At 45.6% G+C, this 22,046-nt stretch overlaps 1 protein-coding gene across 12 annotated transcripts in view; it reads right to left on the bottom strand.

Moving 5' to 3' along the window:
• The window catches only part of AGBL1 (AGBL carboxypeptidase 1), a 371,201-nt gene that overhangs the window by 255,721 nt on the left and 93,434 nt on the right, over positions 1-22,046 (bottom strand). Inside the window, exon 18 of one of the 12 annotated variants that reach the window (XM_053272306.1) lies at positions 1,616-1,863. The exons of the other annotated variants lie outside the window; for them this stretch is intronic. Coding sequence (XP_053128281.1) covers positions 1,652-1,863 — 212 coding nt within the window. The 3' untranslated portion in view covers positions 1,616-1,651. The remainder of the gene's footprint in view (positions 1-1,615; positions 1,864-22,046) is intronic. 12 annotated transcript variants of the gene reach the window in all.

The following is a 22,046-nucleotide window of genomic DNA, read 5'->3' as shown; positions in this document are numbered from 1 at the left end:
AGTCACCATGCCACACCTTTATGTGCAACTGCCGCCCCAAGATTCTGGAATGCGCTCCTTGCTGAAATAAGAGCCTCCCCATCTCTGACAACTTTCTAAAAGTCTCTAAAGGCACATTTATTCTCCCAAGCTTTCTAACTAGACTTGTGGTTTTGAATTATTTTAAGGTTTTAATTTCTGTTTTAAATTGTTTTATGTTGCTGTAAACTGCCCAGAGACGGAAGTCAAAAGCCAGTCAAGTCCAACTAAGGCCAACCAGAGCACTCCAGAAAGTCCAGAAGAAGGACACGAAGGCAGTCTCCCTCCCCTGATGTTGCTACCCCAGCAACTGGTATTGAAAGATATACTTCCTCTGAACATGGAGGTTCCACATAGCCATGATCTAAAGATGAAGAGAGCTGTGGCCCATTTAACAGAAGATACCCAGGCTTAAACATGGGACCTAGTATGGCACCAAGCATCTGCTGTACCACTGTATGGCCCTTCCCTGGAACAGTTCATATGTTACGTATGAGAGATAAACAGGCCATCCACTTGGAGAGGTGGAACACCTCCAAATGCAAAATGCTGGAATCAAAGAAGAGGCCCTCACCTTCATGCCCCAGGGAGGCACGTGGAGGAGAGTGTTGAGCCAGGGGCACGGTCCCTTCCTGGTGCCAAAATGGAGAAACACACACAGGCAGAAGACTGATGTCATTCATTGGAGTGGCAAAGATATTACAGAGAGCTGATCTTGTGGTAGCAAGAATGAACTGTCCCTTTTGCTAAGCAGGGTCCTCCCTGGTTTACATCTGAATGGAAGATACAGGTTGGGGCACAGTAAGATATGGGGCTGCTCTGGGAAGACATCTACTTGTTTGCATGTATGCAGAAGGTCCCAGATTCTCTCCCTGACATCTCCAGGTAGGTCTGAAAGAGACCCCTGCCTGCAACCTTGGGGAAGCTGCTGCCAGTCTGTGTAGACGATACTGAGTTAGATGAACCAAGGGTCTGACTCGGTATAAGGCAGGCTCCTAAGTTCCTAAGTTTGGCCACTGTTGAAGCAGAATGCTGGATCCATCAGACCTTTGGTCAAATCCAGCAAGCCAAGCATTTTCTTCTTTTAAGCCCAACAGAACACTTCAGATAGGAACGGTTGTCAATTCAACAGCTCACAAGGTATGGAGAAGTTGGGCACAGAGCAGCCTTAATTCTAAATCCAGCGTTTTCCTCCGATTCCTTTCCAACCTGCAGTTTCAATGGCTTTCTAGCTTGCTTCCTTTCAGAGCGCTTTCATCTGCTTCCTCTCTCTCCATCCTTCCTGACCCTGACCCTTCTTCCGAACACACCACGGAGCAGCCACGTTTCTCACAGAAAGGCATCAATGGACCCAGCGGCTGCGTCTTCTCTACATTATTCAGCAGCTCATTTGAGTTATAGATATACAGACACGGATAGAACAATATACATATGCACATTGTGCTTGTCGCAAACAGCAAAAGAGAAGCGGAACATTGCAAACATTGGATTGCTTTGCCCATGAACCGCTCGCCCCTTTCAGATCCTGGTGGAGTTGTTTCATGAGCCTGGTTGCCAAGCAACCACCTTTTGTGCCGGCTTATTTGAATGTGCTCACCTTTTGAATGAGAGGTGCTCAGAAGTGATTGGGCCATCAAAGGAAGAGGACCGGATACAGGCATGCAACGCCGACACTGACTCCCATGCTGTGGTTAGCTTCATAGCCCAAGAAGTTTGCTGAGTCTGTTTTGAGACCCGTATCCAAGAATTGGAGGGTGATGGATGAATCCAGGATGCTTCTGCCATCCATCACTAGCTTGTACTGCCACCGTGAAGCTGAGAGTCCCTTCTGATAATGCTTTGGGTCTAGATTTGGATAATATAAATACATGAGAGTGCTCACTTAAGCACTCTCAAGCCCTCTTAATTTCAGTAGAAGAAATGAAGTCATTTATAGTCCAATTCTATGCACGCTTCCTCAAAAGTAAGGCTCACTGACTGACATAAGTGAGCAGAGCTGGTCCTGTGGTAGCAAGCATGAATTGTCCCCTATGCTAAGCAAGGTCAGCCCTGGCTTGCATTTGAGTGGGGGACTACGAGGCTGTTCTCACGAGCAGCCTCGCCTGGGCTAGGCTGCTGGTGTGGAGTGTCGGGATCCGCACAGATCCCAAAGCTCCCACCCAGCCTAAACCCACTCCCAAGCCCAGCTCTTAGCCGAGGTTAAGAGAACAAGTGGGGACAATTCCTGCTTGCAAGCGTTTCCTTTACCCAGCCAACACAGCCTGAGGAGACACAGAGACAGGGGCCTAGAGCAGCGTTTTTTTAACGTTTTTGGAGTCTTTCTGCGTGGCTGAGAAGAGGCACGCTTCCAAGCTCCTTTCAGTTGGTGGATACCATTCCCTTCTCCCATTCGAGATGAACAGTCTCCCTGGCGAAGTTTCACCTCAGCCTTAGATTGAGCTTTCCACACATGAGCAATACAAGTCTTTGTTTGGGGTGAGCACCAGACATTATTTCTGTGCTGTTTCCCAGACCAGCAGTTAGTAAAGGGGTCACCCCCCTCACCCACACCCCCAGGCACCCCCAAAACAATTTTGAGTTGGTGGGGGCCAGCACTGCCAGGAGCTCTCTGGAGCTCATTTCTAGGCAAGCAGCTCTTGCTGCTGGGATAACGCTCATTTCACTTCTTCAAAATGAATGTAATCCCAGCACAGGGAGGGCTGGCTGCCTAGAAATGAGCTCCAGGGAGCTCACCTGGGCTCTGGATCCTGGGCCCCAACCCCTTTGCGGGTGACGTCACAGTTGTGCAACTGTTGGGCAACTTCCAACATGCTTGCAGTGCAACACTAATCTGGAACACAAGTGTGTTAGCTCAGCCTCCTTCCACAAGCAGTTCATTGCTCTGGGTGCTGACCCCTGTGTTCAATGTGTTTTATTCCCTAGAATAGGGACCCCAACTTTGTGGTGCTCCACATGTTGCCGAACTACAACTCTCATCTTCCCAAGCCACTATAAACAGTAGCTGGGGATGCTGGGAGTTGTAGTTCAACAACATCTGGAGTACTACAGGTTAGGATCCCCTGCCCTAGAATATATGCATAGGATTATAGCCTTATTATTTCATTATAGTTATAATATAACTAATAGTTAGCTCATTTTCTACCCATTGTGTGGCAGTGGGCAAAATTTTGAATTTGGACCAAGGTCAGGGTTCAGTTTCCAATTCAGCCATGAAGCTCACTGGATGAACTCAACCATCGCCATCTCTTGGCAGTGAGAGATGTTTTTGTTGTGAGGAAAAAATGGAGAGCCACATATACCTGTCCTGAACTCAAGGACTTTGAGTGAACCACAATGCTTGAGCCTGGTGTTCAATGGTCAGAATTAAGCAGAAATGGGAAAATTCTTACGCATTTATATTTGTTATACTGCAATGAATATAAAGGATCATTGTGTGTGTATGCATGCGTGCGTGCGTGCGTGCGTGCGTGTGCTTTCCCTCATTTTGACTGTTACTCCCACTGAGCCTTTAGAATTAGAAACTGAAATAAATCAATACCCGTATTTACCCAAATAGAAGACAACCCTGAGTTTAAGACGACCCCCTTTTAAAATATGGGTTAAATATAGGCTATACTATTTAAACAAACAGAAGAGGACCCTGAATTTAAGATGACCCCCCAAATTCTAACATCAAATAATTTGGAAAACACCTAGTCTTGGATTCAGATAAATACAGTATATCCGTAATGGCAGTGGCATCTTTTCAGTCAACTGAGCCAGGATCCTGACAAGAAAAGACCACAGAAACTCAACTTGCAGAACTGTAATGATTGAGAATGGAGGATTACTCTCAGCGGCAGCCTTTCATCCTCTCCCCCCCTCCCACTCCTTCCCTGTTTGCAATACTGTTGTCATTTCCTAACACTGATGTCACCCCAGTAAATGCAGGCAGTGTTAGATTGGAGTCACAGGGGCAGGAATATCTATCATATGCGGTTGCCATGATATCTACTTCAAAGCTTGAATTGGTTCTGAGGCAGGAGGCAATTTGTGATCTCCTTAAGTATTTCGCGTTGATCGCTGACCCCCATATGGCGTGTTTTGAAATCGGGGCCTGGCATGGGTGAGGCGTACAGATTGCTTTGCGAAATTGAGGCAGTGCGCCTGAGAATGTGATCACTTGGGGAAAGAGATACGGGAGCCGTTTCCTGCATTGCGCCAGACTCGTGAGCACACCAAACGATGCAAGCACCAGTTTGTACATGGCATGAGTAGTCCATTGCAAAGTGAGAGGGTATCCTGGGCCAGGATCCCAATTTTTCCCACCCCATCCAGCCAGAGGAGGCATCTGAAGTCCCTACGGGAGGCGAGGCCTGGGTTGCTGAGCCACTGCAGACAGGCAGTCAGCAAGACAGCAATCCTGCTAGAGCAAGGCCTCCCAAGCTTGGGTCTTCATATGTCGTTGGACAAAAACTCCCATCATCCCCAGCTACAATGGCTAGAACCCAAAATTTCTCCAAGGTGAAATCTGGAAGAGAATTGTAGGGCTCATCCCAAGGAGAAGCTGAAATTTGAAAAAGAATTCCAGAGTTTTCAAAAAGAAAGCAAAATTCAGCATATGGCAACTTCTTGTAACCATTTGCAACCACAAATTGAGCAACCATTTGTTATATTTTGAGCAACAACAGGTTCATTCACACAGCCCCAGCCGGGGAGGAGAGCCGCGCATGTGCCTCATTAGCTATTGTGTCTTTGCAGGGGTCAAGACAGGAGGAGGAGGAGGTTTTTGTTCAACCTTGATAAAACGCTTGGGATAGGATGTGGGTCGGCTGTGCCTGTCTTACTCGTCTCCTGGCTCCCACACAATCACCGTGCCCCAGAGGCACACTTAGCCATGGACCATGGAGATTTGGTCTGTGGCCTCCTGTCTTCTGGGGGGCCTCCAAATGTTCTAGGGGGCTTCCCCAGAGCCGGGCAAGTCAAATCGAGGGGTTTTAAAAACATTTTTTAAAAGTGCGGCTGCATGGCAGGGAAGGGGGCTGCCAGCGGGTGTGCAGGCACTTGGGGGAGGGAGGAGGCTGCAAGAGCTCCTTCTCTGAGCCCACCTGCCTCCAAAATGACAGACTGAGCTTTTGGAGGGCTCCAAAATTACCTAGGTGTGCCCCTGCCATCCCCTTCTCCCACCTTGATCTTTACATTCACATGACCACTGGTTGGCCCAGATCTCCTACCCTGGCCAGGTGCTTCTCCGACCCTGTTCAGAGTTGTATGAACAGCCCTAATGTATTTCTGGGCATATAAAACACAATTCTTCTAACTCTGGAAACCTGGCAACAAGATCAAAAGTTAGGACCCCTGCACACTGTACGATGGGGCTGCTTCACACAGCCACCCTTTTCTCTAGCTGATGTATTCTCAACTGTCCAGGTGGAAGCACTGACACACTAATGTAGCTTGCATTCCTCACCAGATGCAAATGTAGTTGCAAATAAATTATTCCCCTGGTCCAAAAGCTAGTTCCCAGGACTAAAAATGAAACTGCTTCCAGAAAGCTGGATCTGTGGACTCTGCACCCTTGTCAGATGTCAAATGAACCCCACTATGTTCAGATGGAAGGAGTGACATGAGTATTGTCTCTCCAGTAAGGTATCCAAAAGACTAGGAACTTTGCAGAGTGCCTAGTATAACTGTTAATCCAGACCTACAGCTGTCAGTGACAGAGTAAGTTGCAATACATCTGCCGTACACAGTATATGGCTCTCTCTCCCCACCTAGTGATCCAAGATTAAACTTGCAATGGCACCACATTGATGAGCATATGTTTAATTTGCATGAAGTAATCCAGCTTGAAAATGTTAAAAGTGCAGCATTCTACACTTCTCGCTGTGCAGTGGGGTGGCCGGTACATTAGAGCAATCCCTTCGGATGGGCTGGCATTTACTTCTTGAGAATAAACAGTGCTGTTTGGGAGGATATATGTTTTCTTTTCAATGTTCACATCTATACTTTTGATATTTAAAAGGAGTGGGAGAAGCTAGATCTTTCCCAAAAACACTCTAGGGACAGGGACTATCAAATGAGTTGAACTGAGAGTCTCAACAAACAGGAGTAATTTAAGGAGAGCAGGTTGATCTAGGGCCAAAAGAGGGGAAAACAGAAAAAGATTAAAATCGTAATGAAAAGAAAATTCTAGGTTGCCCTGTTCCACTAGACCTGCTGCTGTTTTTTCTTCATTTTATTGATGACACAATACTTAGTAAAGATGGAGAGTTAATATCTTAGATGGTTACAATGGCACGAAGCATCTATTTGAGATACCGGCATCAAGCTGAGATCCCCATTCAAAGGAATGGTTCGGTAAATGATGGGAATAAAAGAGAGCGAAAATCCACCAGCTATATACGTGCTAAAGAAAAACAACCAAGATGATATGTTTATCAAAGGAGCTGGGCTTTGTTTATCATGGCTGTTATAAGAAATCGGTGTATTTTGATGTAGAACCTATACTTTTATTTATTATGAACCTCTGTAACTTCAGACATTTTTTTTAATTTCATAAAAGAAATAAAATTAATCATCTTAAGAAGCAGGGCTGCCATTTATACAGAGGACAGGTAGGCTACGCCCGTCACTCACACATGTGACAGTGACACACGAAGTCATGCCCACCATTTTGGACCACAAATGAGTGTTCCTTAGGTGTTCGTTCCTTCTTGATCGGCCTTCCAATTTAGGACTCAACCAGCCTTCGCTGTGGCTTCCCTGGGGCTGTGGAGCATGCTCCCTGTGAAAATAAGAGCATCTCCATCTCTGGTTTGCTTTTAAAAACACCCTCAAGATGCACCTGTTTTCACAGGCTTTTAACTGAAATTAATTTTTAATTGTTTAATCGTTTTTATCCCGTGAAATTGCTTTAACTGTTTTTATTCTGTGAAATTTATTTTAATTGTTTTTACTCTATTTTACAATTGTTGTGTTTTAAACTTTGTACGCTGCCTAGAGATACATATATCAGGCAGTATATAAATATAATTGAGTGAGTGAGTGAGTGAGTGATAAAGACCAAAGCTTTCTCTCCCACTACAAATGTTAAAATTTTGGCTGCTAGCACAGCAAAGCTACCAACAGGGGCACTCTTTGGACTGGACTTCCGGGTGGAAGTCCAGTCTTCTGCAGGCCTGGGGGGGCCTCCAAATGCTGAGTAGTCCAATAATTTAAGTGGCAGGATTGTCCATGCAAAATGTGGTATCTCTCTGCAAGTCAGTGGGAAGTATCTTATTCAGAATATCTTCTTTAAAAAAAAAAAAAAAAGGAGTTTCCAGCTTTCCCTGAGCATGTTGTGGTGTAAAATAATGGGTTGCAGCTTATCTATTGGCAGGGACAGGGGCAGTAGGGGGCTCCCAAAAGACCTTTAAGTCCAGGCTCCAAAATTACCTAGGTGCACCTCTGGCTACCAAGATTGTTTTATCACTGACTTACTGTAGCTGTGCATGGTCACTGGACTTATCTTGCAAACATCTGTTTATAAGCTGCTTGTGGGCCATAATAAATTTGAACTGAATTGAACACCTTGCAAACATCTGAGCGTGTATGAAAATGCCACAGGCTGCAGCTCTTGCATTACACAGACAGCACTTGGATCTTAACATTAAATGTGTTTCCGCTATCCCCCTTAATGGAAATATCCACCAACTGAAGATCACATTTCGCAGATCTGGGGAAATGGGCTCCGGGGCACACAGGTGTATGCCACAATAAATCTCTTAGCCTTTCAGAGGCCACAAACTTCATTTTTGTTTGCACAAATATTTAATTTAATTTAATTTAATTTAATTTAATTTAATTTATTTAAATTGTCTTATATACCACCTCCTCCAAAGACTCTAGGCAGTGCGCAACAATACCAATAACAATTAATTAAAATAATTAATCAATCAATTAATTAAATCATTAATTAATTACTCAATTAATTAAAATAATTAATTGTTGATAATAATGATGATAATAATAATAATTAAAGGGCAAATGCCTGGTGGAAAAGGTGGGTCTTAAGAAGGGTGTTCCAAAGAAGAGGGGCTATCTTATCAGACCTATCTTTTATTTGACCAATTTATGTTGGTGTACAATACTTTGCTTCTTTTGTGTACATTTTGCAACAGTTGAGGAGGCAGATGCTTTCTATTCTTTGTTAGTTTCTTGAGGTGGGGGTGCAGAATGGGATTGCTAGGCCCCAACTTGGAGATTTTGCCTTCCTTAATTTTTTTTTTCCCCTTGCAAGAAATTTCACTGAAGCATCTGCTTCTATTTGGCAGCTTGGCATGGCATAAGGAAACAAGTGCACACTAAATCCTACCTCCTGCTGGCCAGAAAGCCATTTGTATCCATGCAGTACTATTTCTATAATCCCTTTTTTTCATATTTACGTCAGAGAGCGATCAAAAATGCTTTTAAAAGAAGCATCACTTATTTAAATAAAAGTGTACCCTTGTAAATCATATTGTCATAACAGAATAGATGGCTCACACACTCTACAAAGCACATTTATTTTCCTTCTTCGCCTTCCAAAAAGCTTTTCATACCAGTACTCCACTCGTGAGGTACATGACTTCCATCCTGCTACAAAACTCAAATTGCCTAAAAAGAGTGCAATTGAGGTAGGGGGGGAGAGAGAACCAAATAAAACACAAAAGGTATTACTGAGTCTAAAGCCATCATGAAATGCAACCAGATTTTTATTATCTTGCTTATCCGAACAGCCTGTTCCTATGGATCAAGCTGAGACACACCAACGCCTACTGCAGTCCTACACCAGAGAGTAGGAAGAGTGCAAGGGAGGAGGAACTGGAAAGAGAACACAGCTGGCAGAAATACACATAAATCTACAGGGCAGGCTGTAATTCCGTGGGTGCCGCAGAATTCAACTTTCTGAGAATCTGTTATCGTTCCTGTAGCTGTACAGATATATCTGACAGTAAGGCCGTTCACATGACCAAAGTGGGGTGGGCTGGAAGGAAGGCAGGATCCTACCTACCTTCCCCCAGGCAATCTAAGCCTCTTCTGGGCTCCGCCGCTTGCACAGCCACATGACCAGACAGGCAGTGGGCTCCCAAAGTGGAATCGGGAGGAGGAACTCCTCCTGTGTCCCACAATGCACTGCACAAGCAGTGGAGCGGTAGCCCCCGACAGTGCAGCAGTGCTCCTCTCTCTGGCCACACTTTCTACCAGACTCTATGGCTGCCACTCGCGGCAGCCATTTTAGTGTCCGCAGTGCTCCAGACAAGCACAAAGTGAGGTCGAGTGGGCTTCGTTTCCCTCCTACCTCACTTTGTGCCCAGTTAGCAGATCAAGTCTGGAGCAGCCACATTGGGAGGCCTCCGGGTGGCTCATACGACATGAGCTGCCTCGGTTAACTCTCCCCTACTCAGGCAGCTCCTGTCGTGAGAAGGGGCTCAGTGTGTGGCAAATGTCTGTCGAAATCTTAGAAGCCAGCGGGATTCTGGAACAAGGTTTCTAGTGTTGTGGGGTGGGAGGGTATCCATGACTATCTTCTTGCCCTTTCCCATAACAAGTGAACACAGAATAGATTCTGCAAAGGAAGAAATTACACTAGTCTGCTTAAAGTTGCGTAATTCTGCAGGCCACAGAATTCAGCTTGCTTTGGCACAGAATCTAGTGTAGAACATAAATTCTATAGATGAATTATGCACTGGATGAGGATGAGGGTGATATTTACACACAGTCTACCAGATGTTATTGACTATAATGTTATTGTTATTTGGTACTTTAATTATCGGGCCCTTTCCAAGGGTCTAGGATAACTAAAGAAAAATTAAAGATAGCACTGTAGTATTCACGCTGTCCCAAGTTGTGTGGCCTTCTGTAGTGGATGTGTTGTAATTTTATTGATGCCCAAGGTGTCGAGATGGTGTTCAAGTTCTTTTGGTACTGCACCAAGGGCACCCACAACTATTGGCACCACTACTGCTTTCTTTTCCAAAGCTGCTCAGTTTCAATCTGAAGGTCCTTGAATTTAGTTGTTTTCTCCAGTTGTTTTTCATCATCTATCCCCTGGGATTGCAATATCAATTATCAGAACCCAATTCTTCTTGATGACTGTCGGAGCAGGCATATTGTGCACTAAATGCCTATCAGTTTGTATTCAAAAATCCCAAAGGAATTTTGCCTCTTCATTTTCTGTGACTTTCTCAGTTGGATCATTCCACCAATTCTTGCTTGCTGGCAATTTGTAATTCTTACAAAAGTTTTTATTTATTTATTTTTATTATTTTTTCTTGTTTACACAGTCAGACAGGTGTTATTGACTGGTTTGTTTTATCCAGACATCGAGTCCTTCCCAAGGACCTGGGATGGCTGAATTTTATTGTCAGTTGTTATAGATAACGTCGCACAATATAGGCTGTTCCCAGTAAAGCTGCTTTTTGTAATTGGCTGATGGTGATTTCTGTGGCCCCTATGGTGTTGAGGTGCTCTTCAAGGTCTTTTGGAACTGCACCCAGGGTGCCAATGACCACTGGGATTATTTGGGTCTTTTTCTGCCACAGCCTTTCAATTTCAATTTGTAGATCTTTGTATTTGGTGATTTTTTTCTATTTCTTTTTCTTCTATTCTGCTATCCCCTGGTATTGCTATGTCGATTATTTTGATTTGTTTTCCTTTCTTCTCGACTACAGTTGTTATTATTGTTATTATTATTATTCACAGTCAGACAGGTGTTATTGACTGGTTTGTTTTATCCAGACATCGAGTCATTATTATTATTATTATTATTATTATTATTAATAGGACACCATGAATAATATGTTGTTTGACACAATGTATTTGGTGTTCCCTATTAAGGGTCAAATGACACATTTTAGTAGGGGTGCACAACTTTCATCCTCCAACTGGCTTTGGACTACAACTCCCATCATCCCCCCCCCCCACAATGATCAGTAGCCAGGTGTGATGGGAGTCATAGTTCAACATCTGCAGGAGGGCTGAATTTGTGCAGTCCAGCATTATAGGAAGTGTGTGTTTTGTTTTATGGTAAATAGCAGCCTGAGTGGGAGGCATAGATTGGGGCGACAGTGGTGGAAGAAAGGGGCTTTAAAACATAGTGCCAGTCCATATCAGGGCTCCCTGCTCTCTGTCAAAGGAAAAGCCCTCAGCACCAATGGAAAGAGAAGTGAAAGCAAACGCAGAAAGTGCTAAGCACTCGCTTCCTCTTGACGTATCCTTTGACCCTAAGCATGCTTAGCTAATAGGTGAATAGATGAAGAAGAATGGCTTCTTCCAGGCCCTTTCTGTGGGTTGAAAGAGTCTGAGTCCTGGTGAGTCTCCAGGAGTTGGTTTCATTGTTCAGTATTATTGTGCTTTTGGTTCTTTTTTCTTTGATGAAGCTGTGAACAAAGGAGGGCTTTGGCACCAGGGAGCTGAGGCGGGCCAGACATGACCTGATGTGTGAAACACAACTAAACAGCAACGGCTGCCAGCGGCCAGGATTTCTACCAAGGCATTCACAGAGCTGGCGTCAGCTCCAGCTTGACAAAATCCACTTTTCTTGGCTCAGCTTCAAAAAAAGCTTCAAAAGACAGTCATCTCCCGCTTGGCCATTTGACACCAGGGGTTTGCTCACTGGGGCAGCTTAACCCAAGGCCCCAAGAGACTTTTGGATGAGGAAAGAACAGGGCTTGCTTTTCCTGGGGCAAAGTACACTACTTCAATGCTGTCCAAGAATGGGGAGGTGCTTCCATGAGGCAGGGTGAGGCAGCGTCCTCAGGCACAAGTGCAAGGAAGGGGCACAGGGCGTGGCAAATACTGCCCCCCCACCAGCATGGGCCTTTCTGCTGCCACTGCCCTTCCTTACACCCACTGGGGCATGCTTCTCCCTTCCCGCTCCTTGCCCTGCTGCAGAGCGCCAAATAAAAATGCCCCCCTGTAGCCACGTACCAAGGGAGGAAGGGGGAAGAAGTCCCGCCCTTGCTACATCACTCACCCACGCATCCCGCTGCTCACGCTTACAGTGGGGATTTTCTGAAGAGGGCAGGGTCTGAAGAGGGAGCACCTACCTGTGATGGTAGGCGCTCCCAGAATGGTGAGTTTTAAAAACTGAAATTTTAAGGTATCGGTGTAAAGCTAAATACTAAGAAAACTACCAGCTATAAGCAGAGGATAAGACAGGAACATAGGAACATAGGAAGCTGCCAATACTGAGTCAGACCATTGGCCCATCTAGCTCAGAATTGTCTACCCAGACTGGCAGCAGTTTCTCCAAGGTTGCAGGCAGGAGTTTCTCTCAGCCCTATCTTGGAGAAGCCAGGGAGGGAAATAGGAACGTTCTGCTCTTCCTAGAGCAGTCCCATCCCCTGAGGGGAATATCTTACAGTGCTCACACATCAAGTCTCCCATTCATATAAAGTCTCCAATTCAAAATATAAATAAATAAATAAGCAAGCAAGCAAGCAAGGCAGACCTTGCTTAGCAAAGGGGACAAGTCATGCTTGCTGCCACAAGACCAGCTCCGCAAAGCCTCTCTAGAAAGATGTGCCTTCAGTTGTTTCCTAAAAACACTAAGGGAGGGAGCATGGCGAAGCTCTTCCGGGAGGGTGTTCTGAAGTCAAGGGGCCACACCGGTAGAACTATATAGATCCAGACAGTCTATATAATTAGGCCTGTGATATCGGAAACTGAGACCAGTTTGCCAGCAACCCACTACATGCACAGCTGGTTCTTGTGACCAAAATGTTGGACAGAGAAGCATCCCAGCTGGCTTTGGAAGCTGAACGTGCTTTTTCATCATGTGCTAGCAAAAACCTATATAGGAGGGGAAAGTGATCATGTGGGTGGCAGGAGCTAGGTTGCATAGCCTTTCCACCACCTTCAATAATACTCTGGGTAAAGGTGCTGGGTGGGATGGTGCCATCGGAGCCCACACCCACCATCCCACACACACACAATCAACTTCCCCCTCCTCCTACCTAGATTTCTGCAAGCACACGACCAAAAATCAGAAGCGTGCACAGCTCCTGAAGCTGGGTAAGATGCTTCTCAGAGTCTCTTTTCCATTGTGAGAACCAGCCCACTCTTTTACTACTTGAAAATTGCTATTCAAGGCTGGTCCCTGGTTTTTCTGAAACAAAATTCCTGACATCCAAATCTGAGGAAGGAAAGAATATTTAGGGGCCTCTTATTCAAATATTTTTATATGCGACTTGTATCATGCTCACTCTGAAGTGTGATGGAATGTCAATGGGGTGGAAAGCTGGGAAATGGGAATTGACTTGTGCTCTGTCTAGAGGCCTACTTCAAAAGAGGTACAGCCGGACTCCTGACCAGCTTGTCTCTTGTTCCACAGCAGCTCGTTAAACAAATCCAGTGAAGTAAAAAAGAGAGGACGGGGGGAAGGATTGTAAAAAGAATTATGGAGTATCAAGGAAATTACATTTCTCTTCCCCACCCCACAACTAAGTAGCATGACAATTGCAACTGATAGAGCAAATTAAATTCTAACTGCACTAGTGATTTGATAGATATCATTTTGCAAAGTGGTACTGAGAAAGTGCTGTTGTTGGGAAACGGAGTTAAGCTCCAGAACGAGTTCTGTCGGTTCTGAGACTTGATCCAATTATGCAGAGCTCATTAGCATAAATTTCAGAAGGGGGGGGATAAGAATGGGACAAAAGAAGAAGAAAATATTCCAGATCAGCTGATGACATATTCAAGCACTTTCTTTGACCTCAAATTAGAACCACGGGATTTTAGAGTCCCTCCAGATGGTCCCTCCAACTCTATGGTCCTTCCATTTGGAAGGGAGCTGAGAGGTCTTCTAGTCTAACCCCCTGCTCAATCTAGGAGGGTCATTTCCTCCTATGGCAGCAGAATACTGCAACACCTCAAACTGTCCCAGAAAGGCCATCCTTTTAAACAAAGGAAGCTCTTCACGCACATACTTCTAAACCATGGCATGATACAGTACAGCCCATTAATGAGAGGTCTCCTTCTACATTATGCTCCCTACCCAAAACTTAACTCAAAGTGACACCACTATCCCATATTGTCCCCATGAGTTGTCATGTGTTCAAGGTTCCCTGCTGATCCAACATAAATTCAGTGCTATTCCTGTCCATACATGAATTCCGCCCACTAGTTGTCCTGGCTCAAACAGCCCTGCCCACACTCTGCATGTTTCCCCTGGTCATCCCAGGAAACTGCTAGTTGTGGGGCTCATAAAACCATCTTGCTGGATAAAATCCAGGGCTATCTAGCCATGAATTTGCAGAAAGAGACTGTCAGATGCCTATAGAAGTTCACAAACAAGGCATATGTTTTATGGATATCTCATTGATGCTGTAAGTCAATGTTTGTCTCTAGACCCATTAACATGACACGTTATGTTTAACACTTGTACAATGAATGTACACTGTACACAGGTACAGTCATTCACATGTTATGCTAAATGCAGGTACAAAAGTGTGCTTTCTATCTGTACTATACATTTGAAGGGCCTGTATCCAGGTTCACTTTTAAAATGAACACAGGAACAGCCATTCACACAAAAACACATGTATAAGTGTACAGACATCTGTACACTCATACAGCATAATGTCTGAATCCAGCTTCTGCTGCATGCAAAAAGAAAGCCAGATTCAGACATCATGTTGTATGACTCTCAGAGGAATACTGCCCCTCAACACTGCCCCTGTTCTTTTACTATGTCTAATAGCTGCTGAGAGTTATTTTATTAATTTAAAACTATTCTGCCTCTTTCTGCACTGAATAGAGATGGGCAAGCCTCCCCACACCTCGAATCAGATTGCTTCAGAAATAAGCTGACCTAATGTTCGCTTAACAGCAGTAACATGCCCTCAGCTCCTGCCTATAGGCTTCCAGAGGCATCTGGTGGGTCACTGTGTAAAACAGGATGCTGGCCTTGTGCCTGATCCAGCAGGGCTGTTCTTATGTAATCCAAGGTCACCCAGTGAGTCACGGATGAGCAGGATTTGAATCCACATCTCTCTGTTGATGCCTGGACTTTCTCGCCAGTAATGGCCCAACTCCCTGGCCAAGAAAAGGAAGCGTAGAGCAAAGCCATTTAGGGCATACATTTTTCTAGCTACAGCCTATCTTTATAGCCACACTTCCATAAAGATAGGTGCCTCTGGAAGCCTCTGGACGTTCTGCCATGGTGTGAGGATTCCACAAGTTATTAAAAACAAAAAAAAGAGGATAAATCCTTGGATGAGAGTTCCAAGGGCCCCTCCTTGAATGCTCTTCCACTTTAGCTTCGGATAGTATCCCTCCTTTCCTAAAATTATGACCTCCTTTGATAGGACACCTCTTGGCACAAGAAGGGTAGATTTAGCTCAGCCTGAAGGCCTCACCGGCTCCTTTATACACTACAACATTTGACCTTTAAGTATGCTCTTCCATCCCAGGGAGAGTGACTAGAATTTATTGCTGAAGCTGGGGGATACGGTGCTGGGTGAAATATGCTTTCCCCCCTCCGTGTCACAATCTGAGCTGGCTCACTGAGGCCCAGTCACTGCTCAAGGCTCTTGCGCGCCATTTAGAAGGGGGAAGGAGTTCACTGCCTCCTGGGTGCCATATTTCACCGCTCTGCCAGACAAACATTGGTGATTGGAAGCACAGCACGTACCAGCTATTTGAAGGCCTTTCTGGCTGGAAAAGAGATGAATTCCCACCCACCCAGAGAAGCATGAGAGTGAGCCATAGCTCACTACCAGATTGCATGCAGAGTTGCTGCACTGCATTGTGGGTATTTCTTTCTAGGGCCAACAAGTAGCACTCACTGTTAAGAATAAGCAAGCTGCCTGTTACCTTTTCAAAGCAGTTGATTGATCCACAGCTAACCCCACAGCAGAAGCATCAGTTCCATTCAGGGCCGGTGACGTGGCCATCCTGCTCACCACAACCACCTTCTCTCCCAGGGCTGCACAACTTCGGCCCTCCAGCTGTTGTTGGACTGCCACTCCCATCTTCCCCAACCACAGCAGTCAATAGTCAGGGATGATGGGAATGGCAGTCCAACACACAGCATGAGTGAGGTGTCGAGGCACACAGTGTGATGACATTGCATCACATATTAAGGCAGTCCACACGATTGCTAAGACAGTAAGATAAGCATCCTATCTAGCTTGGGGAGCTGTGCACTCTCTATTTGCCATCAGCAAACTAGGTAGGAGGAGCGGGGAGGGATCATGTCAGAGAGAAGCTGAGTAGGATGACTTTTCCTCCTTCCCCCTGCCATCCTACCCAGCTCCTGTCTTGCAGATCACAACCCTCTCCATTTACCGAGTTGTTTGCTAACAGATGGTCAGAAATCAGGAGCATGCCCAGCTCCCAAATCTGGGTAGGACACTTGTCCTACCCTTTTAACCACTGTGTGAAAATACTGTATTTACCTGGATCCAAGACTAGAAGGGTATCAGGGGTGTAGCTATAATTGAGCAGATGGGTTCAAAGAACCCAGGGCCCCGAGTTTCTGAGGGGCCTCCAGCTCCATCCCTCCTATTTTCTTCAGTATCTCCCCTAATTACAAACGGCTACCGGGGAGAGGGGCAAAGACAGTCCCTTCCACCCCAATTATGCCCCGAAGGGTATTAACATGACCCGGAGGTGGGGAGGGTGGGTGGTAGGGATGTGCACAGAACCTGCAGGGGCCGGGATAAATTTAAGGGTCGGGGAGGGTGCACTTACCCCTCCCTCTGCTTTCCCCTCACCAGTGCTGGCTGGGGCGGCAGTGTACCTCCCTGCCACCCTGTCCTCTCTTTGGACTGGAAGTAGCTCATGTACATGCACATGTTGGTGCGCGCCCGGCATATGCACACGCACAATCTACTTCCGCCTACTTCTGGTACAAAGAGCAAACAGGGCACCAGGGAGGTATGCTGCCGCCCTGCCGGACAGGTTTTCCAGCCAGTGCTGGTGGGGGGGGGAAGCGGAGGGAGGGGTAAGTTACCCCACCCCGTAAAAGGGCCTCCGAACAGGTTCGTGCTCATCCCTAGTGGGAGGGGGGACTGCACTAAACCTACCTTCCTCCAGACAATTCCTCTATACTGTGGGAAGCGCAGACCACGCTCCCACACAATCTGTGCTGCTGCATGCAGTCCAGGCCCCCCGCAGGCCGGGACGATGCTTCCCAGCCATCACGTATCCCACAATTCACCATGCAATGAGCACAGGGCATTGAGGGAGACCCTTATGGGTTGCCCTAGTCTGGGTTAGGCTGCGCATGAGAACAGCCTTTTGGTTTTCCAATTTGTTTCACGTTAGAAATCATGGGGTTATCTTAAATTCAGAGTCCTCTGCCTTTGGGGTAAATAAGAGTATAACCTGTATTTAACCTCTGTTTTTAAGGGACTCGTTTTAAATTCAGAGTCATCTTGTATTCGAGTAAATACAGAATGTGATGTGATGTCATCACACTGCGTGCCTCAGCACCTCTCTCATGCCATTGGTTGGCCACTCAATGTGCACAAACCCTGGAGAAAGGGCAGCTGCCTTACAGAAACTCATCTGAATTCCTTTGAAAATTCTCAAACATCTCTCCTTGGAAGGAAACCTGACATTTGCTCTGAATTTCACTTTTTCAAAGTTTCAGTGCAAACTCTAGGTTGAGAAATTTCATGGATCTTATAGAAACTCATTTAGTTTCCCTAGAAAAAAACTCAGATGTTTCACCTTGAAAGGAGCCCTAAAATTTTATTCCAGTGTAATTTGCTAATCCCAGGTCAAGGTCACCTATATTCCTCCAGTCCCTGAGCCCAAACTGGGGCGGGAAATGCCCCTTCAAGGCAGGCCAACTCCGACAAGGCTGTGATCTAATTAAGTTCCTGTTTTGCCAGAGGATACATCCTCTCTTCCCTTGAAAACTTCTTCAAGGGGTGGAGGGGAAGCATGAGCCTTTCGTAATTAACATGCAGCAGCGTCTGTCACACGGGGAGCAGGCACGGTTATAATAACTCGGGAGTCAATAATTCATAAACTATAATGCATTATTAATCAATTATTGAGGCCCGAATTACATTTAATGAGATTAAGCTGATTGGAGCGCTAAGCTGTTTGAATCATATTGATTTAATCAATGTGCTTAATTAAACTGTGTACATTTTCCCACACGTTCATTAGTTCACGGCACCCTTGCAAAAGTAGCCATTTCTTGCCATTCCACATTCTCAGCTCTTCTTCACTCTTCTTAATTGATGGGGCGGGGGAGGGAAGAACTGTACTCCAAGGAAACAAGCCCCTTGGCTGCTGCCGCTTCTTTTTTTTAAGGAACAGCCAACAACCAAGGTTCATGTGATGGTTCACAGTCATGCTGTGAACGCTAAACGTTTTCAAACAGAAGCTAGGTAGCCATCTGTCAGGGATTCTGTCGCAATTTCCTGCTCCAGGAAGAGAAAGATCTCCATGGTCCTATGAGTCTATGAACCTATTTTACTAGATAATAGATGTGGAAGGGAAGCTGGTCTTGTCGTCAGAAGGCACAGATGAGTGACAGGCAATTCATGTTCACTACCATAAGACCACCTCTCCTACTTCATTTCTAGAACCATGCAGAAGAGATTATTGCAGATATACTAGATGTGGAACTGCCCTCTTATTACCCATATTTCTTTAGCTCTATGATGCTGACTCCTCAATAACCTCTTCTACATGGTTCTAGAAACCAAGGAGGAGAGGTGGTCTTACGGCAATGAGCATTAATGGTCCCCTTTGCTAAGCAGGGTCCACCCTGATTGCATTTGGATGAGTGACTTACATGTTAGAATTGTAAAATATTCTCTTTAAGGGATGAGGCCATAGAAGAGCATCTGCCTGAGAAGGCCCCAGATTCACTCCCTGAAAGCAACCCCAGATAGGGCTGGGAGAGACTCCTGCCTGAAATCTTGGAGAACAGCTGCCAGTCATGTAGACAGTAGTGAGTGAGATGAGTCAATGGTCTCACAAGGTATAAGGCAGCAAGAACATAAGAGAAAAGCCCTGCTGGGGACAACTCAAGGTCCATCAACTCCCACATTCTCTTTCCCACAGTGGTCTCCAGGAGGCTCACAAGCAGCGCATGAAGTGCCAGCAACTGACGCTTAGTAGCATACCAACTCTGAACATAGAGATTCTGTTCTTGCTAGTTCCACATCTGGATTCCAATGGAGGACAACCAGATGGGGAAACTGGCTCACATCACCTGACCAGACTGGCAGATTCTCTGTTGCATGTACTGAATGCAAAGCTCTCCTTTGTCACCATTTTCCCCACATCTGACCTGATGATCTCTGAGATGGACACCATGTCTGGCAGTAATGTCCAAGTCAAGTACAAAGTGCTGCTTATTACCTATAAAGTCCTCAACAGCTTGGGTCCAGGGTAGTTAAGAGAGCACCTCCTTTGTCATGAACCCTGCCGCCTATTAAGATCATCTGGGGAGGTCCGGTTATGGTTGCCGCCAGCTTGTCTTGGGGCAATTTGGGCCTGGGCCTTCTCTGTGGCTGCCCCAGGGTTTTGGAACGCATTCCCTGTTGAAATAAGAGCTTCTTCATCTCTGGTTGGAAAAGAGAAAAACTCGAGACACACCTGTTTTCTCAAGCTTTTGAATAAAATTAATTTTAAACTGTTTAATTGTTTTTACCCTGTGAGACTGTTTTAACTGTTTTTATATTTCTTGTATTTTGGATTATGCACACCGCCTACATGTATCAGGTGGTACATAAATATGAGGAATATGATAGATAGATAGATAGATAGATAGATAGATAGATAGATAGATAGATAGATAGATAGAGGGCTTGGGCAGTGAGGGCAACGAAGATGAATGTGGAAATGTTTTTGCAAGGAGAGGTGAAAAGGGAGGGGGCCTTGATGGTGCAGGAACAGGCAAGGAAGCAGTGACTCCAGCTCAAGCAGTGAGGCAAATGAGGGCAAGTGAGGGCAATATAAATGAATACACCCATGTTTTTGCAAGAAGAAAATTGCCCAGTGAAACTGCTAAAAAAATTCACATACAAAAAAAAGAAAACCTCTGCATTGTTTCAGCTCAGCTCTAGTACTGAGACCCTCTGGTTCCCACAGTACAACTCAATGTCTTTCTGTAACTTGGGCGTTAAGTGCCTGACTCTGTGACAGTTTAATTTCTCCCATCGGTGCCATTTCTAGGCTATAAGATGCAGCCGAACATAATGCATAATAAAGCGTTACACTTGTCATCGCAGAGTTGTCCTGGGCAGAAACTTTATTGCTGTTGACAATGCAAGAGCCAATCACAGCCTCTTGTTCGGCTTCCTGGTTCCACAACAAAGGTGGAAATGTTGCAGGGACTGGAGCTGAGGTGGGGGGAGTGGAACCAGAGAGCCAGCAGGACTGTCAGAGAGACAATGAGAGGCTCATTGAATTGTGCAAGGTTTCTCGCTTTAGTAACTCTCTTCTAAGGATAGAACGACATTTTAATAAGCTGGTTCTTGCTGCTTGACTAGCTGATCCATATCTCTAGAATTAGAAAAGGACTGGGGTGTTGGGATGTATAAAACATGCAGGTTTCAATATGTGCACGCACAGAAGATGAATGCTGGGATGGCTCTTTAGTGCACACTTCCCCATGTTCTATTGCTGATAAGTAATAAGCGATTATTGTAAGAGCCAGGAGGAATAGCAGCTAACTCAGGAAGGCCTGTGACAGAAATCATATGTCACTGGGACATCTGTAAGGCACCAGCGGCTTGCACCAAGGAATCTGACAAGAGAACCCAGTTGCCTTAGTCTCTGCACAATTGGGCAGCTCACATGATACTGCTTGCATGATGGCTTGCATGATACTGCTCTACAGCACCACCCTAACAATGGCCAGAAGGAGAACAGCAACTTGACATCCCAGGCAAATCAGGTGATTTAGGGAGCCAATATGGGCCTCGCTGGCTTTCCATAACTGCTGATGCAGTTGTGGTTCCCCAGTCAGAGCCAGAGCACTGACTCCTGAAGCTTCACCTCATTTCCTTTCCCCTGTATTGTTGCCTTTCAAAATCTGACTACCTGCCCTTCTGCACTGAGCAATATCATTTGCACCTGGCCCTTCAGACATACAATTGCTGCTTTTGGATCTTGACATCTTGCCTGCCCTGAACTATGCCACCTATTGACTGTGTAGACAATAATGAGCTAGATGGACCAAGAGTCTGACTCAGTTGAAGGCAGCTTCCTATGTTCCTATGTACCTAATCCAAGCCACCCCTCCCTCAGGTTGGCCCTGCTCCTAGCCTGAACTGACCCATTCCAGAATGAGTGATGGAAGATGGAAAAACAAGGAAAAGTGCCAAAGTTCTTTGGTGAGCTAAAGGACTCAAAATCAAATTAAGGGTGATGAAAACCCTGCCTCTCCAGGCCGGGTCTCGACATATCTTCAGCATAGTTTGCATTTACATGGTCTCTCATCAGGCAGTGAAGGCTGTTCCCAGAGAGCCCTCTCGTGTACCTGTTCTGTTGAAGCCTTCAAACTTTAATTCTGTTTTCACAGGGCTTGGTCGTGGCAAAAGGGGTCCCTTATACCAGCTTCCATGCCCTGCAGATTGGCAGACTTGTCAAAACAAAGCCAGGGGAACTAAAGCACAGATACTGATCAAAGCAACATGACTCAAGAGTGGGGGGGGGGGATAAAATGCATGCATCTCCCAGAAGCTATAATTAACCAAGCTGCTGAAATGAAATAAATATGTACATGATTATTCAGCCTCGCCCAGAGGCAGGCCTCTAGCACGCAACATGGCACTGTCTCTCTATGCCAATCTATCCAATAAAACAAATGGGCTGTGCCCTCACAATCATCCTGTTATTATTATCATTCCCAGAGCATGCCCCAAATGCGAGCAGCACCTTAACAAACAAGCAGGTGCCACTTGATATACATCTGTCCCTGCGGCAACCACCACACAATCCATTTCAGATCACTGATCTAAGGAAGGATTGTTTAGCATTGCAACTGAGCAGAAAATCTAGACTTCGCTCTGATATCACCATGGCTCACAAGAGTGCTTTCCCCAGGG

The sequence above is a fragment of the Hemicordylus capensis genome, chromosome 10 (genome assembly GCF_027244095.1).
Source record: "Hemicordylus capensis ecotype Gifberg chromosome 10, rHemCap1.1.pri, whole genome shotgun sequence".
Lineage (NCBI taxonomy): Eukaryota > Metazoa > Chordata > Lepidosauria > Squamata > Cordylidae > Hemicordylus > Hemicordylus capensis.
This window is presented reverse-complemented; position numbering and strand designations above follow the sequence as displayed.